This window comes from Eublepharis macularius, chromosome 4 (genome assembly GCF_028583425.1).
Source record: "Eublepharis macularius isolate TG4126 chromosome 4, MPM_Emac_v1.0, whole genome shotgun sequence".
Taxonomy (NCBI): Eukaryota; Metazoa; Chordata; class Lepidosauria; order Squamata; family Eublepharidae; genus Eublepharis; species Eublepharis macularius.
Genome location: NC_072793.1, coordinates 160,048,225 through 160,067,088, shown reverse-complemented (window position 1 = coordinate 160,067,088; position 18,864 = coordinate 160,048,225). Strand labels below are relative to the sequence as shown.

Here is an 18,864-nt window from a genome sequence, read left to right as displayed (position 1 = left end):
TAATAATTCTATCTTGGATTAAAGTTTCTACTGATTTGCCTGGGACAGACTAACTCTGGTTCCCATCTGGACCCCTTTTTAAAGACTGTAACTTTTGCTACTCTCTAGTCTTTCGGTACTGTGACTGATTTTAGTAATAAAATCAAAAAGAGTCCAGTAGCACCTTTAAGACTAACCAACTTTATTGTAGCATAAGCTTTCGAGAATCACAGTTCTCTTCGTCAGATGCAGAGAACTGTCAAAGAACTGTGATTCTCGAAAGCTTATGCTACAATAAAGTTGGTTAGTCTTAAAGGTGCTACTGGACTCTTTTTGATTTTGCTACTACAGACTAACACGGCTAACTCCTCTGCATTTTAGTAATAGATATATATACATGGATTAGTAGATCAACAAGCTCACATTTGAGTTCCCTATGAACTCTTATATGTATGCCATTAGGATCTTGTGACTTAATGGTTTTTAATTTTCCCAATAGGTCTAGAACATAATCTCTTGTCACCTCAGTTTGACTCAGTTCTTCAGACTTCCTTCCTGAAAATAGCGGCCATGGCCTAGGTACATGCTCCACACTTTCCACAGTGAACACAGATGCAAAGAGTTCATTTAGTTTCTCTGCCATCTCCCCATCTTCCTTTAGCAATCCTTTTATTTCTTGGTTGTCTGAAGACCCAACTGCTTCTCTGGCTGGTTTCCTGCTCTGGATATATTTAAAGAAATGTTTGTCTTGATGCTTCTAGCAATCTGCTTTTCAAGTTCTCTTTTTGCATATTTAATTATTAACTTCTTTTGCCAGATCCTGTGCTCCTTTCTAATCACTTCGTTGGAGCAGACTTCCCATTTTTTTTAAAGAAGCCTTTTTGCTTTTTATAGTTTCCATCTTTTGGGTCAGCAACCCCATAGATATTCTTTTAGTCTTGGCAGTACCTTTCCTAATATGAGGAATGCATTCTATCTGGGCTTCAGTTTGTGTGATTTTAAGTAGCTTCCAAGCATCCTCTAGTGATTTGACTTGCTTGTGTTTCCCTTTCAGCCTCCCCTCCTCATTTTTCTAAAATTCTCTCATTTGAAATCCAATGTTACTGTTTTGGACTTTAGGGGTAACTTTCCATTAACAGGAATGCTGAACTTAATATCAGTGGAGTCAATTGGTGCAACAACACCTATATTTCTCACCAGGTCTTGAGTCCCACTTAAGAACCAAGTCCAAGATCACTACCCCTCTGGTTGGCTCTCTGACCATCTGCGCCAGGGCACAGTCATTTGTGATGTCTGGGAATCTTGCTTCTACACCATGGCTCAAGCACACGTTTACCCGGTCAATGTGAGGATAGTCAAAGTCACCCAGTATCACAACATTATCTGTTTCAGTCACTTCCCTTATTGCCTTCTCCATCTCAAGATCAGGCTCAAGGGTTTGATCAGGCGGGCAATAGTACCACCCCTGCTTTTAAGTAAGAGAATACAGAAAATATCCATGACTGTTGGTTCCTTCCACGGATGCACTGCTGGAGCCAACCAAATAAGTTTAGGTTTAATAAGAAAGTAAGTAACGCACGGTTCATTTTTTTTCCTGGAAAAAACAAACACGTTTAATACTTTTGAAATATTTGCAGCGTTAATATCCAGCTGTCACGTGGCAATTCAGGGCTACATGACATTTTTTCTACTTTGTTACGTGACAGAGAAATTGCATACATCACGTACAAAGACCTTGCATCTATTTTCTACATTTCTTGGAACACTTGCCTCTGTGTTGACATGGAGATGGCTTACCCAATTGGAATCGCAGTACCAACAAAATGAAAGGATTGTAACAGACACAGCCTAAGTGACATGAAAATCATGTAATGACAGTGTACAATGCTGCAGTATTAAAACCCGAGTGGGTAGTTTGGGCTCCTCCCTTGCTTACCGGCAGTCGGTCTCCTTAGAAGGTGGCAAACGGCCGCCCAGCTTTCTTGCTGCAAGTACACAGAAGGAGATTGTTGCAAATCGGGGAGGGTCTGTTTTGCCTGGGTCTGACTGCTGGCCCCTCCTTCTGCTGGGTGAGCCTTGCACTGAATTAGGCTCCTCCCCGTCAGAGGCAGACCACAGTCAGCGGGCCTCTAAGAAGGAGCAGGAAAGAGAGTTGCTGGAGTGGCGAGTGTTCTCTGTCGCCTTCCTTAACTGCTGGCGAGAAACTGCTGGCGAGGTTACTGTGTGAGAGGACAGTGTTTGGGGGTGTGTGAGCATGTACAGCCTGCTGGAGAGCAGTGCCTGTTTGAGTAAGTGTTGTTTCTGTGTGTCTCTTTTGCCTAGATTGTAGCTATTTGAAGAAGGTGATTGTTGCCAATATGGAAGGGTCTCTTTTGCCTGGGGCTGACTGCTGACCCTGCCCTCTGCTGGGTGAGCCTTGCTCTGAATTAGGCTCCTCCTCACCAGAGGCTCTTGTCCTGAGGCTCTTAGCCTGTGGGTCTGCCTGGGGGCCCTGTTAGAAGCTGAGTGTCTCTTACATCCTGTAGATGTTAGCCTTTTTTGGCTTCTGCAAACCTTTGACTAGTAGTCTTGTGAGGCAGTTTGGCAGGGGAGTTATCAGGGAAGTACAATAAAAACTGAACTACTTCTGAAATGGATGGCAGCAGCATGGCTGCTGAGAGAGCTGAGGCAGTGACATGCAAAGTCTGGGGCATGTTCGTATTCTTACCTGAGGGTAACAGCAATTACACTTGCAGCAAGTGCAAGTTGGTAGCCCTACTGGAGGAGAAGATTCAGGGACTTGAGGCACGCTTGGCCACACTCCATTTCATAAGGGAAGATGAAGAGTTCATGGACAGAACGCATGAAGTACTTTTCAGAGTGCAACAGGAGGAAGAGGGGGAAAGGAGGGGAAAGTATCTCAGGATTTGGAGGAGCACCCAATACAGGAGGCGGGCGCATGCAAGGAAGTAACTCACAGGAGCGGGAAAATCAGGAGACATTCTGAGCCTCTGATGCTAAGCAATCGGTTCCAGGATCTCCCCATAGATATTGGTTCTGGGCCACTGGATCAAGGGCTACTCCCCCAGCCTCCTTAAAGCTTGAAGGAAATTTCTCAGGCCCCCGTGGATGAGAGGACTCGCGCTTCTGCTCCCCAGTATAGGAGAAGGTGTGTGCTGGTCATTGGAGATTCCCTGTTGAGAAGGGTAGAGTTTGCTGACCAAATTTGTTGTCTCACGAGGTGTGCTGTCTACCAGGTGCAGGCATCCAGGATGTGTCAGAAAGGGTAGGAAGATTCATCAAGCCCACAGATTATTATCCTTTCTTGCTGACCCATGTAGGAACAAATAATACTGCCCAGCAAAGCCTAGAACGCATTAAAAGAGCTCTGGGTAAAAAGGTCAGGGACCTGGGAGCACAGGTTGCGTTTTCGTCAGTTCTTCCTGTTGAAGGTCGTGGTTTAGGAAGGGAAAGAATACTGCAAATAAATGACTGGCTATGTAGGTGGTGTCATCAGGAAAGGTTTGGTTTTTGGACCGTAGCTTACGCTTTTGAGATGAAACTCTTCTATCGAGAGATGGTTTGCATCTCACGAGGGTAGAAAAAAATGTGTTTGGTAAGAGACTTGCAAACCTGATAAGGAGGGCTTTAAACAGGATAAAACTGGGCTAAAACAAATAAAATGAACTTCAACAGAAAAAATGTAAAGTTTTGCATTTAGGTAGGAAAAATCAAATGCATAATTACAGGATGGGGGGGAGACTTGTTTTGGAAGTAATAAGTATTGTGTTCAGTTTGGGGCACCACAATTTAAGAAAGATAGAGACAAGCTGGAATGTGTCCAGAGGAGAGCAACAAAAATGATAAGGGGTCTAGGGACAAAGTCCTATGAGGAAAGGTTGAAGGAGCTCGGTATGTTTAGCCTGGAGAGGAGACGACTGAGAGGTGATAAGATAACCATCTACAAGTACTTGAAGGGCTGCCATATAGAGGATGGCGCTGAGTTGTTTTCCACTGCCCCCAGGAGGTCGGACCAGAACCAACAAGTTGAAACTACATCAAAAGAGTTTACGGCTAAACATTAGGAAGAACTTTCTGACAGTTAGAGCAGTCCCTCAGTGGAACAGGCTTCCTCGGGAGGTGGTGGGCTCTCCTTCTTTGGAGGTTTTTAAGCAGAGGCTAGATGGCTGTCTGACAACAGTGCTGATTCTGTGAACCTGGACAGATCATGAGAGGGAGGGCAGGAAGGGTTACATCAGTGCTTAGTTTCCATGGCCCCTTGTTACATGCCTAGGTTAATGCCGATTGCCACTTTGGGGTCAGGAAGCAATTTTCTCCAGGCCAGTTTGGCCAGGGATCCTGGAGGTGTTTTGCCATCTTCTGGGCATGGAGCAGGGGTCACTGGGTGTGTGTGGAGGAGGAGGAAGAAATTGTGAATTTCCTGCATCGGGCAGGAAGTTGGACTAGATGACCCTGGCAGTCCCTTCCAACTCTGTGATTCTATGTTGATAAGTGAGTGTGTTGGCTGCCTTTGTCATAAATGTATAAATGTTCTGAGCATATTTTTTTACCACTGAGGTTTTACTGGTGGGCAGAGGGGAATGTCCTGGGTGAAGCAACTATTGTGATCTGAAATCCTGTGTTCTGAGCACCTCTCCCCTTTTATCACTCTTCCTAGGCTATTTAACTATGTCAAAGGTTGTGGCAATCTCTCACTACGCTGGGACTATGCTGTTGTTATTGGCTGGCATTGCCTGTCTCAGAGGTGAGTGCTTTGGGGATCTGAAGGGGAAGACGGATGTCAGAGTTCAGGAATGGGAAGCCACAAATCCCCTGGATTTTGGGCAGTGCGAGCCAAACTGTTATGAAGTGGCCTCAACCTTCATGGCTCTGCCAAGGAACATCAACTTTTGTTGTGGCCCTAGGGAGCTTCCAATCTAAATTTTATCAGAAGAGGCAACAGGGGGAAGGGAGGTTAAGAGGCAGGAATGATCTTTGGTTATGCCACCAAGGCTTAGTTTCTGTAGTAGATGAGGACTGAGAGGTCATGTGCCTAAGCTTCTGGGAAGTTGGAGGGGGCAGGATTGTAGGAAGGATTAGAGTAGGGGTACCCAAACTTGGCCAGCCTGTAGGCACTTCTGAAATTAAGACAACAGGTAGTGAGCCCCACAATAAAATGGCTGCTGTTGGTAAGAACCAATCACAAACTGTCTGCCCTGGGGTCTAGGTCTAATTGCAGAAAATATTAGGAGGTTCTACAGAAGGAGGTTCCAAGCCAAGCCTCCTTGTGTTGTTTTCGAACGGGTGTTCTCTACATACCCAAAGGTGATGCTTCCTGGGCTCTTCTGAGGCACCACCCCTCTCCAGTGAGGTGGAGGAAAGGCTCTTTGCTTAGAGGAAGAAGGAAGTGGGTGCCAGGAAGCACGTGAGCAAATGCCATGGCATCCATGGGCTCCACTTTGAGGATAACTGGTTCAGAGGGATGAGAAATGGCACCATATAGCTATTCCTAGAGCCTGTCCTAAGCAGAAAGAGAAGCAAAGTGCCAGAACCTTTGGCTTCCATTGCTGAAAATGTTGACTCTTCCTCTCAGGCATTGGTCGCTGGACTAACCCTCAGTACATTCAGTTCATCTCTATTCTTGAGGACGCACACCGATACGGCACGCCTGAAGACAAGGTGAGGGTGGCTGTGACTCCCAAGGCATAGTCCTGTTGGGATAGACTGTTGAGGTTGGGCCTCTTAACAGACTCTCATCATTCAAAGGTGCAGTCGCTCAATGACAAAAAATATGCTTTCCACATTATGAAGTTCAGTGGTCAACTTGCACCATCTGCAGTTAAAAGATCTCAGGTAGCTGGACCTGCAAAGGTCTCTGGGAGGCCATGGCCTGTCAGGATAGGCCGTGAAAGTCAGCTCTTTTATGTCCTTCTATATTTGAGATCTTCGTATTAGTGATGTTGCTCTCCTTCTCAGCACTTCTTCCTCAACCTCCAATGATGTTACCCCCATCTATTTATATTTATTTCTTACCTTTTACCGTAGCATCTGTGGAGCTTAGCTGTTAAAACAAATACTGCTCTAATTCAGGGGTCCACCTGTGGATGCTTTTGGAATGCTGAGAACATTGAGTGGGCACCACAAAATGTCATGGGGCCAGCCACACAGTATTAAGAGGCCGCAAGCCAAACGTCCTTCTATAAGGCAAGCAGATGTTTCTAAATGGATGCTCCCTGCAGCCCCAAAAGTGGTACCTCCTGGGTTCTTCTGAAGCGCCTCCTCTTTACAGTGAGGTGGAAGAAAACCAGGATTGGCTCTTTGATTTGGGGGAAGAAGAAAAATGGATGCCAGGAAACACACAGGCTGACGCCCAGGGGCACCACGTTGGTACCTCAACTATTTCCTGTATTTTTGTTGGGGAAGAATACTGTGTATGGGAGGAGCAAGAGGAGATTTTTGTCTCTCATCCTAGCTGAGAGGGAGGGATGTTGCACTGAAAGCTATGCTGACCCAGCTGCTGCTTCATGGTTCCGCATCCTTTTTCTTTCCGTACCTTGCAGAAGAAGCTTTCCGGTTACAATTTTGACTTCAGAAGTTGGCCTGTGGACTTCCGGTGGGATGACGCCACAAGCCGGTAAGTAGGAAAGTTAGTTGCATCTCTCCCCTCTTCCCTTGGAACCTCCCTCTAGTGAACATACAAAGTCACTCTGAATTGATTAAGCAAATTCTTTCGTGTAGCCCATAATTGCCAGTGGCCCTCCTGTAGAGTTTTGGGTTAAAGAAGGTGATTTCTAACACCGGTGACCTGAGGTCCTTTAACTGGAGATGCTGGGTCTTGAACCCATGACGTCCTGCATGCAAAGCATGTGTCCTGCCACCGAGCCATGGCCGCTCCCTATTGAAGCCAGGAAAAGCTGCTGTCTGGGTTCCCTATAACTGCATTATGTTGCTGACAACGGGAGTTGAGCAGAGAGTACACACGAAAAAGTGACTCTGCACATTTACATAATGGTGAATGTGTATGAATACGTGAAGCTGCCTTATAGAGGGGAAGTTTGGTGTAGTGGTTAAGAGCGCAGGACTCTAATCTGGGGAGCCAGGTTTGATTCCCCACTCCTCCACTTGAAGCCAGCTGGGTGACCTTGGGCTAGTCACGGCTCTCTGGAGCTCTCTCAGCCCCACCCACCTCACAGGGTGTTTTGTTGTGGGGATAATAATGGCATACTTTGTAAACTGCTCTGAGTGGGCACTAAGTTGCCCTGAAGGGCGGTATATAAATCGAATGTTATAAGACCCTTGGTCCATCAGAGTCTGTTTGGTCTACTCAGACCAGCAGCGGCTGTCTAGGTTTTGCACATCACCTATTACTTGATTCTTTTAAGTCACTGGGGGTGTGGGGAGAGGTAGTTGTGAATTTCCTGTATTCCAACCCTATGATTCTATATGATTCTACGTGGAGACATCAGGGATTGAACCTGGGATATTCTGTATGCCAATTAGATGCTTTACCAATGAGCCACAGCCCCTCCCTCTAGCGTATGTATTAGCAGCACTAGCAGGGTATCGTCCAGTTATTGTGTGTCGTCTTGGAATGATGTCAGGGAATATGCTGAGCACCCGACCACCAGCTAGGTAATTTCACATGTTTCCCGGCCATTATGCATATTTTTCCCTCGAGACTTTGCTCATTTCAGTGCCCCGTGTATATAATCTTTGTTTCCCCCATTGTGTCTTGGGAACCAGGCATGCTGTACAGTCGATTTACATAGTTCCTTGTTCATCCACAGGGGCATGTTCTAGGGAACGTGCCACCATGGCTGGTTTTTTATGCACATTCTCCATTCCACTTGGACAGACATGGACATACTGCTCTGCCCTCGGAGGAAAGGTGATGTGGTGGCTTCTTCCAATTCTCTTGATCCCTGTAGGTCAGATTCACGCCATGTCCCCCTGTTGCGGGCAAAGCCGAAGCACCGAAGTGCCGTCAACGGTTTCCTGCATGCAATCAAGAAGCTGCCTTGCCAGGTTGCCAGGTAGAGTTTTTGCTCCCCCTCCCTTTTGTGTAGCTGGGATGGCAGGAAGGATGGTACAGGCAGGGGTAATCTTTAGAAAATGAGGATTTGTGTGGTGATGCACTGTGCACATGTGTCCCCATCCTGCATTCTCCCACCCTGCCACCCCCTCCCCAATAAAGGATCTTAGGTTCTGGCTTGCTAACAGCACAATAAAAAGATTCTTGTATCCTGAAATTTCACCTCAGATTTTTGAATGGTACATGGAAAAGAGGATTGTTAAAAAGAGATTGCTTGATAACTGTTCCAGGAAGCAAGAGTTCAGCCTATTAGGCCCCATATAGCAACTGATGAATATGTGCACAGGGAGCTTGGAATCCAAGGTGATGAGTTGCTAAGTATTGCTCTTTAATGTTGTTGGGCGCTGACCTCATATAATGGGAAAGGGAGCTTATTAGGGAGTCCCGAATCATGGCTGCTTGGGATAACATGAGGCCACTTCGGGTATATTAAGCTAGAGATTGGCTGGTGGGAGGTTAGGAAACAGAATTTTCATAAGCATGTGTGTGGTAGGAAAAGAATTGGTTGGAGTGTTAAGAAGAGGCAGGGCCTAGCTGGTGATTGGTCTACAGAACTTGGAATGTTGGGAAAGAGAGGGTGGTGATTGGTCTACCGAACTTGAAATGCTGGGAAGAAGAGGCTGCTGTTTAGCTGGAGTGCTTGAAATGAAGGCTACTGGTTAGCCAGTGAGAATTGATGGGCTTGGGAAAGGGTTGGAGGGATGGGTTTCTCATTGGCTGTGGTGGAAGAGGGGTGGTGTGGCTTCAGCACCTTGGTTGCTGAATGGTAAGGGGAGAAGAGCCATGCTGACGTGCCATTCACTAGTTTTTTCCTCCATGATACTGGTATCTCTGGTGTAGATCTAGACAGGACAGTTCCATACCAGTGAAGTTCCAGTCCCTTCTCTCATGGTTCTCTTGTTTCCTGATAGCTACATAGTGGCTCACACCATTGGCCGGCGTATGCTGTATCCGGGCTCTGTATATCTGCTGCAGAAAGCTCTGATGCCCATGTTACTTCAAGGGCAGGCCCGACTGGTGGAGGAGGTGAGTAACCCAAGCTAAGAACACAGACTCCCCAGCCTTCCAACCCATTCCTGCATGCCTGGAGAATTCCAAAGTTCTAGTTTCTTGCTTCTGTTCTTAACCGCACCCAGAGAAGCTGGGGATTCAGGAAGCCAAAATCCTAACTGCTGCCTGTCTTTCTGGTTGCAGTGCAATGGGAAACGAGCAAAGCTCGCAGCTTGTGATGGAAACGAAATTGACACCATGTTCATGGACCGCAGAGAGACCTCGGAGCCCCAAGGCAAAAAACTGGTGAGTTGAGCCCCGTCACCAAATCAGCCGGGATTATTTATGAATAAGCTGGCTCTGCTCCAGTTCCCCCAAGAATCCCCCGCCTCTTAGCTTTGTTTCATCTGCTTAAAGTCAGCATCTGTAGGCATTGTAAGGTGCTGCTGTCCCTGTAGAATCCTCTGAAGGTCGATTGGTGGTTTCGGATTAGCATCTTTCTTGGATTAACCTGCCTCACAGCATTGTTGAGAGAACAAATGCAGTAATATCAATCTACATGTATGATTAACTCTTTGGGAGGGGGGCAGGGGAGAGTGCGGGATTAAAAACTAATAGAATTTTCCAATCTGTGGACTGATTCTGGAGTAATGTCAGTCTGCCAGGAGCTGAAGTTGGTCTCCAGGTTTTTTCATCACAGAAGGAGGTATGGCATTGGTGGACGGGAGTGGGTATTTATCAATTGAATGATTTCCCCTCTCTTGGCAGCCCTGTTTCACTGAATGCTTTACCAAATGACAATGGTTCTTTTAGGATTTGGAAGTGATAAGTGCACCAAAATGAGGCTTGTGAGAATCAAAAAGGATTTATTAAACAAACAGAAAACAGTGCTTCCGCCAGCAGATCAGACGATGCTTACAACCTAGCAGGGGATAGCAAACAGCCCCTTCCCAGGAACCAGGCCGCAGAGTTCTCTCTGATCCTGCTGAAGCTCTTGACTTCCTTCTCTGGCTCTCTCTTCCTCCTGGTTCCTTTGGCCACCTCTCTTGACTGAGTTACTTCTCAGACTTGCGTAGACTAGGAGGTATTCTTTATCAGCCGTTGCTAACCTTGAGAGTGATAACACATCACAGGCCCTCCCAGTGTTGGCTGATTAGTTTTTTGCCTGCCTCTGCTTCTTTGCCTGTTAAAGACATACACTCCCAGCTTGCAGGAGGGGAAAACAAAATAGCTCCTTATGTGGGAGGCAACGGAAAGGAATTGTGGCCCACCACTAACTCCTCGCAAGACTACTCTCCATTTCCACTGCAGTCTCCAGTGAGCAAAAGTCTTGGTCTAGACTCCATCCTTTCTAGATCTTCTTTCCATCTGTCTAGAACTGGGCCTATTGACCTTCACAATGCTAACTGCTGGCAAGCATTATGTAACAGGAAACAGCTTCACACCAGGTGGAAGGCTGTCAGAGCCCTTTTGGCAAAATATCAAAATGGGGTTTGGAGAGCCAGCATGGTGTAATGGTTAAAGTATCGCAATGGGATCTGGGAGACCCCGTGTTCAAACCCCCACTCTGCCATGGAGGCTCACTAGGTCTCCTTGGGGCAGTCACCTCTTTCTCTCAGCCTAACCTACCTCACATGCAAACCTGCCGATTGATTGATTGATTGATTGATTTAGTTACACATAATGTTCTGGAAACTTCCATATATGATCAAGTTGTTATTTTTCTGTCCTTGCTCAAGCAAAGTATCCTGACAGGGATGACCAGGGCTTTTTTTCAGCAGGAACGAGGTGGAACGGAGTTCTGGAACCTCGTGAAAATGGTCACATGGCTGGTGGCTCCACCCCCTGATCTGCGATCAGGGGGCAGGGCTACCAGCCATGTGACCATTTTCTCCGAGGGCAACCCACTAAGTTCCACCACCTCTTTTTCCAGAAAAAAAGCCCTGGGGATGACCAACTCTACAGTTATGGAGCCTTGTTAGGTTAAAAGCTGAGGAGGGGAAAGAATGATTGCAGATGGCTCCTCTGTAGCTTTGAATGTCAAGCTCCTCCCCCACCTGCTGAAATCCCCTTTGCTTTTGTCTCTGCAGGTGGTTTGCTGTGAGGGCAATGCGGGGTTCTATGAAGTTGGCTGCCTCTCCACCCCCTTGGATGGTATGTTCCATCTTAGCTACATGACTTAAGACTTGTTCTTCTCATACTGGAAGGTTCTTCTGGAGCAGTCCATTGTACTGTTCTGAGGACTGCGCTAATGGAACCCCGTCTTGCAGCTGGGTTTTGAAGGAATGGCTTACGGTCTGCAGTTGGGCTGAAAAGGCGGTTCTCAACATACGCGCTTCGGACTACTGCAAGATCCTTCCTGCTGCCTGGAATTGTGCCAGTGCATGGCAGTTCTCCCACTAGTGTATCTCACACTGCTCCAGGGCTGCAGAAATGTGCTTGCTATTGGTGTCTTTAAAAAAATTGGGAGTGGAGGAAGCTTATCCCCCCCATCTGCTCTTCTCTAAAATTTGCTCTTAAAAGATTGAACATGTTTCCCTTTGGCTTGATGTTTCTCATTGTTGTGCCTTGGAACAGGCACCCCAAGGATGAACTACCAGATGAAATCCTCTCTCAGCCAAAGAGGAAGAGACAATGCTGCAGGGCAGCAGTGGGTGCGGGGCCAGACATTAACTGCAGTGGTTCATCTCTTGCCAAATTCTGGCGCTTGTCCTGTTGTAACAGTGGAGAGGATTCTAACCCGCAGTGTTTTCCCTCATGTTTCCCTGCAAACATTTACAACCTAACTACACTACAGCACATGTCCATGTCTGACAGCAGCCCCGTGCCACCATGTGCTGAGTTGTCCTCACACCCTTATAACGTTTAGGCACAGATTGGTTTGGGATGTCATGGTCAAAAACTTCCTACCTCCCATTCCATCTGATTGCTGCCGATGGGGAAAACAAAATGATTGAATGCACGGTTCATTTTCCACCAGCAGAGGGCGCTTTTCAGCTTCCTTCCTCTCTCCTGCTGCGTTGTTCTTAAGAGTCCCATGTGCTTTCCAGAAGGAGGGCGGTTGTATCCAGTGTTAGTGAGCAAATTTCTGTCAACTGTCGTCATCTTGCAGGAGGCTACAGGCTGTGGTAGGCGGTAAGGGGCATCCTGCATCCTGAGAAAAGAGAAGACCATCACCAGTACCTAAGAGTTAAAAGTAGAAATACCAAGGGACTGATGGCTTCTGGGCAGCCTTGCCCTCTGACTTCAAAGCCCAGGTTCTAAGAGCCAGTCGTTTAAAACTTGGTTTTTTACCTAAAGCTAGGAGTCGAAGCAAGATTCGTAAGCTGGATGTATCCAGTCTGCACGTGGTAGCAGACTGGTTACAGACTACGCTGTGACAGACTTTACTAGGCTCCCTGCCCATTAGTCATCAGTACAGGAGGTCATATGATGGGGGCAGAATCCATCTTTCATTTTTTGAAATTTTCCTTCCTCAGAAAGGGTTCTTCTGGCCTTAGGTTGGATGGAAGTGCCGTGACCTGCTTATGTACCAAAATGCTGTTTTCTCTGAAAATTTGGGGGGGGGGGGGGGAGGGGGCAGAGACAAAGCACTTCTGGAAGTGCCATCCTGGGTGGTAATCTTGACTCTTTTGTGTCTTCTCTCTTAGCTGGATATTCTGTCCTGGGATGGAATCACCCTGGTTTTGCAGGCAGCACGGTGAGTTGCCCAGCATGCATTGCTTCCCGTGACTGCGCGTCCCACAAAGTTAATGATGCATCCACCAGCATGGCATAGAGGTTGGAGTGTCGGGCTAAGATCTGGGAGGTCCAGGCCCAAATTCCCCCTTGCCACGGAGGTTTGCTGGGTGACCTTGAACCGGTCGTTCCCTCCCAGCCTAACCGACTTCAGCAGGTGGTTGCCGTGAGGATAAAATGGAGGATGAGGGAACGATGTTGTAAACCACTTTGGCTCCGCTTTGGGGAGAGAAGAAAGGGTATAAGTACGTCTCTCTATTGCTCATAAAACACGTACGGCACCTCAGAGTTCTAGTATTTTGGGGGGAAACCTCCTCTTCCCCATGTATAATTTTATAAACCTCTTATACCACCCCCCCCCCAGTTGTCTTTGTTTCTATGCTGATAAGCCCCAGTTAGCCATTCATGTTAGGGAAGGTTGCCGTCATCTCGGGCGCCGTCATCTTGGTTACCATTTTTAGCGCTTTTTCCAGCTCTACTTTCTGTTATGAATGGAGTTCAATACTTTTTTCCTCAAAACTTTTTCCAGTCGGGGTGAGCGTGTTTACTGGATATGTTTCCAATTACTGCAAGCTGTCTTTTGTGCTCTTATATTTCGCGTCCTGAAGTCATTTGCTCCCCATGTGGTAGAGATTTATAACCATCAGAGCCTACTAAATCCTTGATTTGAGCTCATAATGTCCGGAATAATAGCTTTCTGAGGATTCCCTGGGTGCTTATAGGGGGCATGCCTCAGACATTTAAAGTCTTTTCAGTGCACAAACGCTAAAGCCAATCAAGCCAAATCATGTATTACTAATAAACGGATTAGTTCGTATTATAGCTTAAACCCCAAATCTGAAGCAAAGCTGTTAAGAGAGTTTGTACTTCTGAAGCCAGGACTGTCGCGTAAGTGGCTTTCTTCGGTTTTGCTTTATGAGAAACCTTAACTCTGTTTGACACTCATCTAAGATTGTACCATGTATGCCACATCCAGTCTGCGTGCCAGGGTTGCCTGGAAAGCTTGAGTTCTTCTGTGAGCGCAGCCCCAGCCGTTCTGTGCAGTTTTATAACCACCCACCTGAGGAAGTTCACGTCTGTTCCCCTCTTGGACCACCCCCAGGTGTGGGAGTGGCCGTGAGGAATATATATTTTGCAGCCTGGTTTAGAGAAAGTGATGCATCTTGCAGCAGGCGATGCCTGAAAGTTCAAAAATCTGTCTTTGTAAGCAGAGTGGCAAAGCAGGCAGAATCTCTGTTGTCTTATTTAGGTGTGCGCACGCAAGGTAATGGCATTGCAGTTGTGTTCCAACATGTCAGAGTTGATCACTGTGTGTATGTTTTGGGGAAGGAATAATCAGTTTTAACTTTGTATTGTCAAAGGCTTTCACGGCTGGAGAACGATGGTTGTTGTGGATTTTCCAGGCTGTATAGCTGTGGTCTTGGCATTGTAGTTCCTGACGTTTCGCCAGCAGCTGTGACTGGCATCTTCAGAGGTACAGTGAAGCCTCCCTCCATTAGCATTCCACACCCTGGGAAACTCTTACAGGATGACTCAGCCCAACCCTACCTTCCTGAGTAGATATAAATTACCTGCCAACTTCTTTTACACACTGTGACACTGAGAGATCTCTGTTTTTTGGTGCTACACCTCTGAAGATGCCAGCCACAGCTGCTGGCAAAACATCAGGAACTACAATGCCAAGACTACAGCTATACAGCCCAGAAAATCCACAACAACCATAGTTTTAACTTAATTTTTTTTATAGGGGAGAAGGGAGAGAGGTGTGTTTGCCAAGGAGTTTGGCCTGTAACTTGTTGTACAGGGTATTGCAACATGTTACAAGTTTTCCTCTCCCCCAGAAGAGGTTGCCAAACTGCTGCTGTCTGTATTTACTATGTGAAGTGTCAGGGTTTCCCCCACCGCTGTTGTCATCAGTAGTGCTGTCCTACACATACTCATCCCTCTGAGAAAGGGATCCGAAAGTGTTAAAAGAGTGCCTTAAGACCATTTGGTGAATGATTGCTAGAGCAGAAGTGACGAGTCTGGGTTAGAAGCAGGACCTGATCTCAAGAGGCAACTAAGATGCTAGACATATGAAGCTGCCTTCTCTGGAGTCAGACCATTGGACTGTCAAGATCAGACGTGTTTACTCCGCTTGGCAGCAGCTCTAAGGGATTTCTGTTTGAGGTTGTTCAAGTCATCATTCTTTTAGATGGAAAAGTCGGGGATTGAACTTGGGGCCTTCTGCGTGCAAGTCAAGTTCTCTTCCACTGAGACACCCATGGAAGTGAACCTTTTTCCTTTCAGAGAGTCGCTGCTTCTGGCTGCCCTTGTTGTCACTGCTTTCCCTTTCTATCTCAGGGAGCACCACTGCCACAGAACGAGGCCAACGCTATGGATGTAGTGATGCAATATGCCATCCACCGCTTGGGTTTCCTCCCAGAAGACATCATCCTTTATGCCTGGTCCATTGGGGGCTTTACAGGTACAAAAATTAAGGCTTGGGTGAGCTGGCAGTGTTGTAGGGTGGCCAGCTGTCTAGAGGAAAAAAATGTCTTGTCCCTGTCATAGAGGCTGAATGGGATGTTTTTTACCAAGAATGTTGTTTATCTCCATGCCTTGAAAAGCTTCAGCTACCCATTCCTACGCATGAAGCCTCTGTTAAAGAGGACGTCTTTCTCCAGGACTGTTGGCTACTTAGGTGCAGGATGTAGGTAGGAGTGGCGTGGTTGATTGGTATGGCTAGGAATGTGATGAGCATCTCACTTTAGTAATAATAATAACAACTTAACTTAACACCCACTCAGAGCGGTTTACAAAATACGTTATTATTATCCCCACAACAATTGCCCTGTGAGGTGAGTGGGGCTGAGAGAGCTCTGAGAGAGCCATGACTGACCCAAGGTTACCCAGCTGGCTTCAAGCAGAGGAGTGGGGAATCAAACCCAGCTCTCCAGATTAGAGTCCCACACTCTTAACCACTACACCAAACTGGCTCTTTAGACTCGGGGATGTACGGAATGGGGCAGGATCACTTGGAGGAATACAGAACTGCCTATTTGGGATCGCAGGTCTGGAAATAGGGATGGCTATGAGCATTTTGGTGCCCAAGACAGAGAAGCCCCCAAATCTTCCTGTACTCCCTAATTCTGTGCTTCCCAGCTTTTCGGTCCTTACATCCCACCAATCACTCCGTTAAAGAACCAGTGCTCCATTGGAGAGAAACTGAAGGCTTTTTCCACTTACACATTCATAGGCATTCTGTTGTTAAATTTATAATTTACCATAAGCTTTAAAGACAAAAAAAGTGCAAAAGCACAATATATAACCCCTGACAGCTAGGATTGGCAGGAAGCAGCACATCGACGGCATTTGCTAGTAGGCAGGGGGTAGGGTTAGGAGAATCTCCAAGTTTAGTACTAGCAGGCCAAAAAGTCATGGATGAATTATCTGTGGCAGGTAGGGTCAGCAGGAGATGGCATGTCACACTTGCAGGTGGACATGGGGATTGAGAGAGAACGAATTCTTGGTCATTGTTAAGAAAACCTTGAGTCTCACCGAGACTGCTTCTGTGTCCCACCAGTGTTCCATGTACCATCGGTTGAGAACCACTGCTCTGATTAATATAGATCCAGAGGAGTTAGCCGTGTTAGTCTGTAGTAGCAAAATAGAAAAGAGTCCAGTAGCACCTTTAAGATGAACCAACTTTACTGTCGCATAAGCTTTTGAGAATCACAGTTCTCTTTGTCAGATGCATCTGACAAAGAGAACTGTGATTCTCAAAAGCTTATGCGACAGTAAAGTTGGTTCGTCTTAAAGGTGCTACTGGACTCTTTTCTGATTAATATGGAACCCAGTCTTCTGGTTTTTGTTGCTTATAGTCTGTCTTTCTCACTGAGACTCAAGGTGGATTACAGAATGTAAGTCAATACAATCAGTAAAAGGAAGAGACCTCTAGTCAACAATGTAATAGAACTGCAGAATTCAGGATTAGGACTGCAGAAATCTGAAACAAGGCATAAGTAGTAAACATGATATGTTAAAGACTTATGCTTCAGGAAGGCGCTCCAAGCCAGGGGTACTTGTGCCATTCAAGAAATGGGAGGGGTTACATACAGGATACTTGCCTTTCAGGCAGAAGGTCACAGCTTCAATTCCTGGCCTTGCCAGTCAAAGATTCTTGGGCAGCCGATGATAAGAAAGACTTTTCTCTAAGAGCAGACCAATGAGCTGCCTTGGACAGTCTTCTAAATAATTAGTCTTTTTAAATAAATAACCTCACATCGTAACTTCTCTTTTTTTATTCTTTTTTTTTTAACCTTCTATGTACAGCCACTTGGGCAGCCATGTCATACCCGGACATCAGTGCCCTTATTTTGGACGCCTCCTTCGATGACCTCGTTCCTCTTGCCCTCAAGGTCATGCCGGAAAGCTGGAGTAAGGGGAAGGAAAATATGCACACTCGTTCAGCTTTTTTAAAAAGTTGCCCAAAAGTTGCAATATATGAAAGGGCTGATGCTCAACATTGTGCTTTTACAAAGCTGTTACTTGCAGGCTGTCTCAATACTTACAACTGCCTTGAAAAATAGACCTTCAGATTAGGGATTATGAGTGCACATATGTGATAGAGAAAGACATTGACTTGCATAAGGCTGCTCAGTACGTTCATGATAATGGCTAAGGAGATCAATTATTCCCAAAGCAGCAAACAGAATTCTGTAATTAACAAACTCACTCTCCATATACATTCTGCAGCTGCTTCTCCAACATAACTCAGTGCATTGGCTGTAGCTGTGATTTTGGATACCTTCCTAAATTGGCAGTCGATTTCAAAGCAAAAGGGCACAAGCTGAGTAGCAAAGGCCAAGAGCTTCATTCCGCGGACACCAAAGGCTGACAATCTCAGGCAAAGTCTGGCTTTTCGAACTATCTGGAAAGGGATACCCGTAGCCATCAACCTTGCTGAGACGTTTCTGGTCCTCTCTCTGCTTGGATGCTGATGATAATTGAGTTGGGGACTCCCTGGCGGTAGGCAGACGTCTTCTCCAGTGCCTCCATTTGCAGTAAAAAGAGATTTATTTATTTAGGAAATTTGTATTTCACCTCTGTATCTGCTTAAGGCAGCTCATAACTGAAACAAATTCAATCGTGATGTAACAATGAGATGATACAACAAATCATGAAATAAAACAAGCCAAGAAAGTAGAATGAATAAATTAAAAACCATCAATAAAAATAATATACCGCTCTGCTAGACAGAATAGTGCTCCACTCAGAGTGGTGAACAAGGTCAGTGTTTTTATTATCCCCACAATACAGCTGGGGCTGAGAGGAGTGGTTTACCCAGGGGCCCCTACTGAGTTTATGGCAGTAGCAGGGTTCAAACCAGCAGAGTGCTGATTCCCAGCCCAAACAGTTAACCACTGTACTACAGAAGCCAAACCAATGTGAAAACCCAAGGCATAAATCAGAGCATTCTAAAATGATACTGTTGAAGCAGCCCTCAGATTAGGAGCTGACCGTAAGACTGCTGAAAAGTTAGTTAAAGCCTAGATAAAGAAAAATGCTTTGGCCTGACACATAAAAGAGATTAGAGAAGGCACCAGGTGAACTTCAAGGGAGAAAGGGCACTCCACTACTACCAAAAAAGCCATGTCTGTGATTTACTGCCCATAACCAGGTGCTGGAGAATGAACCTAGATTCCAAGCCTGTGCTCTGCCTCTGAGCTGTGGTTCCCTTTGTTCCTTTACTGCCAAGTTACTAATGTTAGGATTGGGTCGTATCTTTTTCATAATGTCCACAGCTTCCCATAGCTAGAATAAAATTCACTTGAGTGCCACCCCACCCCCTGGCCATATATTACGGGTATTACATTCAAGGGGGCTTATCAGCCAGTTGGTCTCTGCCAAGCGCCCGTTAGTGTCCGTGGTCTCCCATTGGCAGTCGGGCTTCTTCCCGCCTCTGCTGAACAGTATGTACTTTGGAAGCAGCTAAGCAGGATATTCTGTGATATTGCAGAAGAGGGTTATTTTGACAGCTGCGAGATGGGCTTGGGCTATGGACATGCCGACTGGAGGACAAAGCTGATATAAGTTATTTTCTT

At 46.3% G+C, this 18,864-nt stretch overlaps 1 protein-coding gene across 2 annotated transcripts in view; it reads left to right on the top strand.

Moving 5' to 3' along the window:
* The window catches only part of ABHD16A (abhydrolase domain containing 16A, phospholipase), a 37,987-nt gene that overhangs the window by 8,618 nt on the left and 10,505 nt on the right, over positions 1–18,864 (top strand). Inside the window, exons 1-11 of one of the 2 annotated variants that reach the window (XM_054976955.1) lie at positions 2,242–2,267; positions 4,637–4,723; positions 5,552–5,637; positions 6,519–6,592; positions 7,887–7,991; positions 8,962–9,076; positions 9,245–9,346; positions 11,131–11,194; positions 12,691–12,740; positions 15,122–15,245; positions 17,093–17,197. In XM_054976955.1, coding sequence (XP_054832930.1) covers positions 4,648–4,723; positions 5,552–5,637; positions 6,519–6,592; positions 7,887–7,991; positions 8,962–9,076; positions 9,245–9,346; positions 11,131–11,194; positions 12,691–12,740; positions 15,122–15,245; positions 17,093–17,197 — 901 coding nt within the window. In that variant the 5' untranslated portion in view covers positions 2,242–2,267; positions 4,637–4,647. Of the gene's footprint in view, positions 1–2,241; positions 2,268–4,636; positions 4,724–5,551; positions 5,638–6,518; positions 6,593–7,886; positions 7,992–8,961; positions 9,077–9,244; positions 9,347–11,130; positions 11,195–12,690; positions 12,741–15,121; positions 15,246–17,092; positions 17,198–18,864 lie in introns of those variants that run through there. The other variant, XM_054976954.1, reaches the window with a different exon arrangement.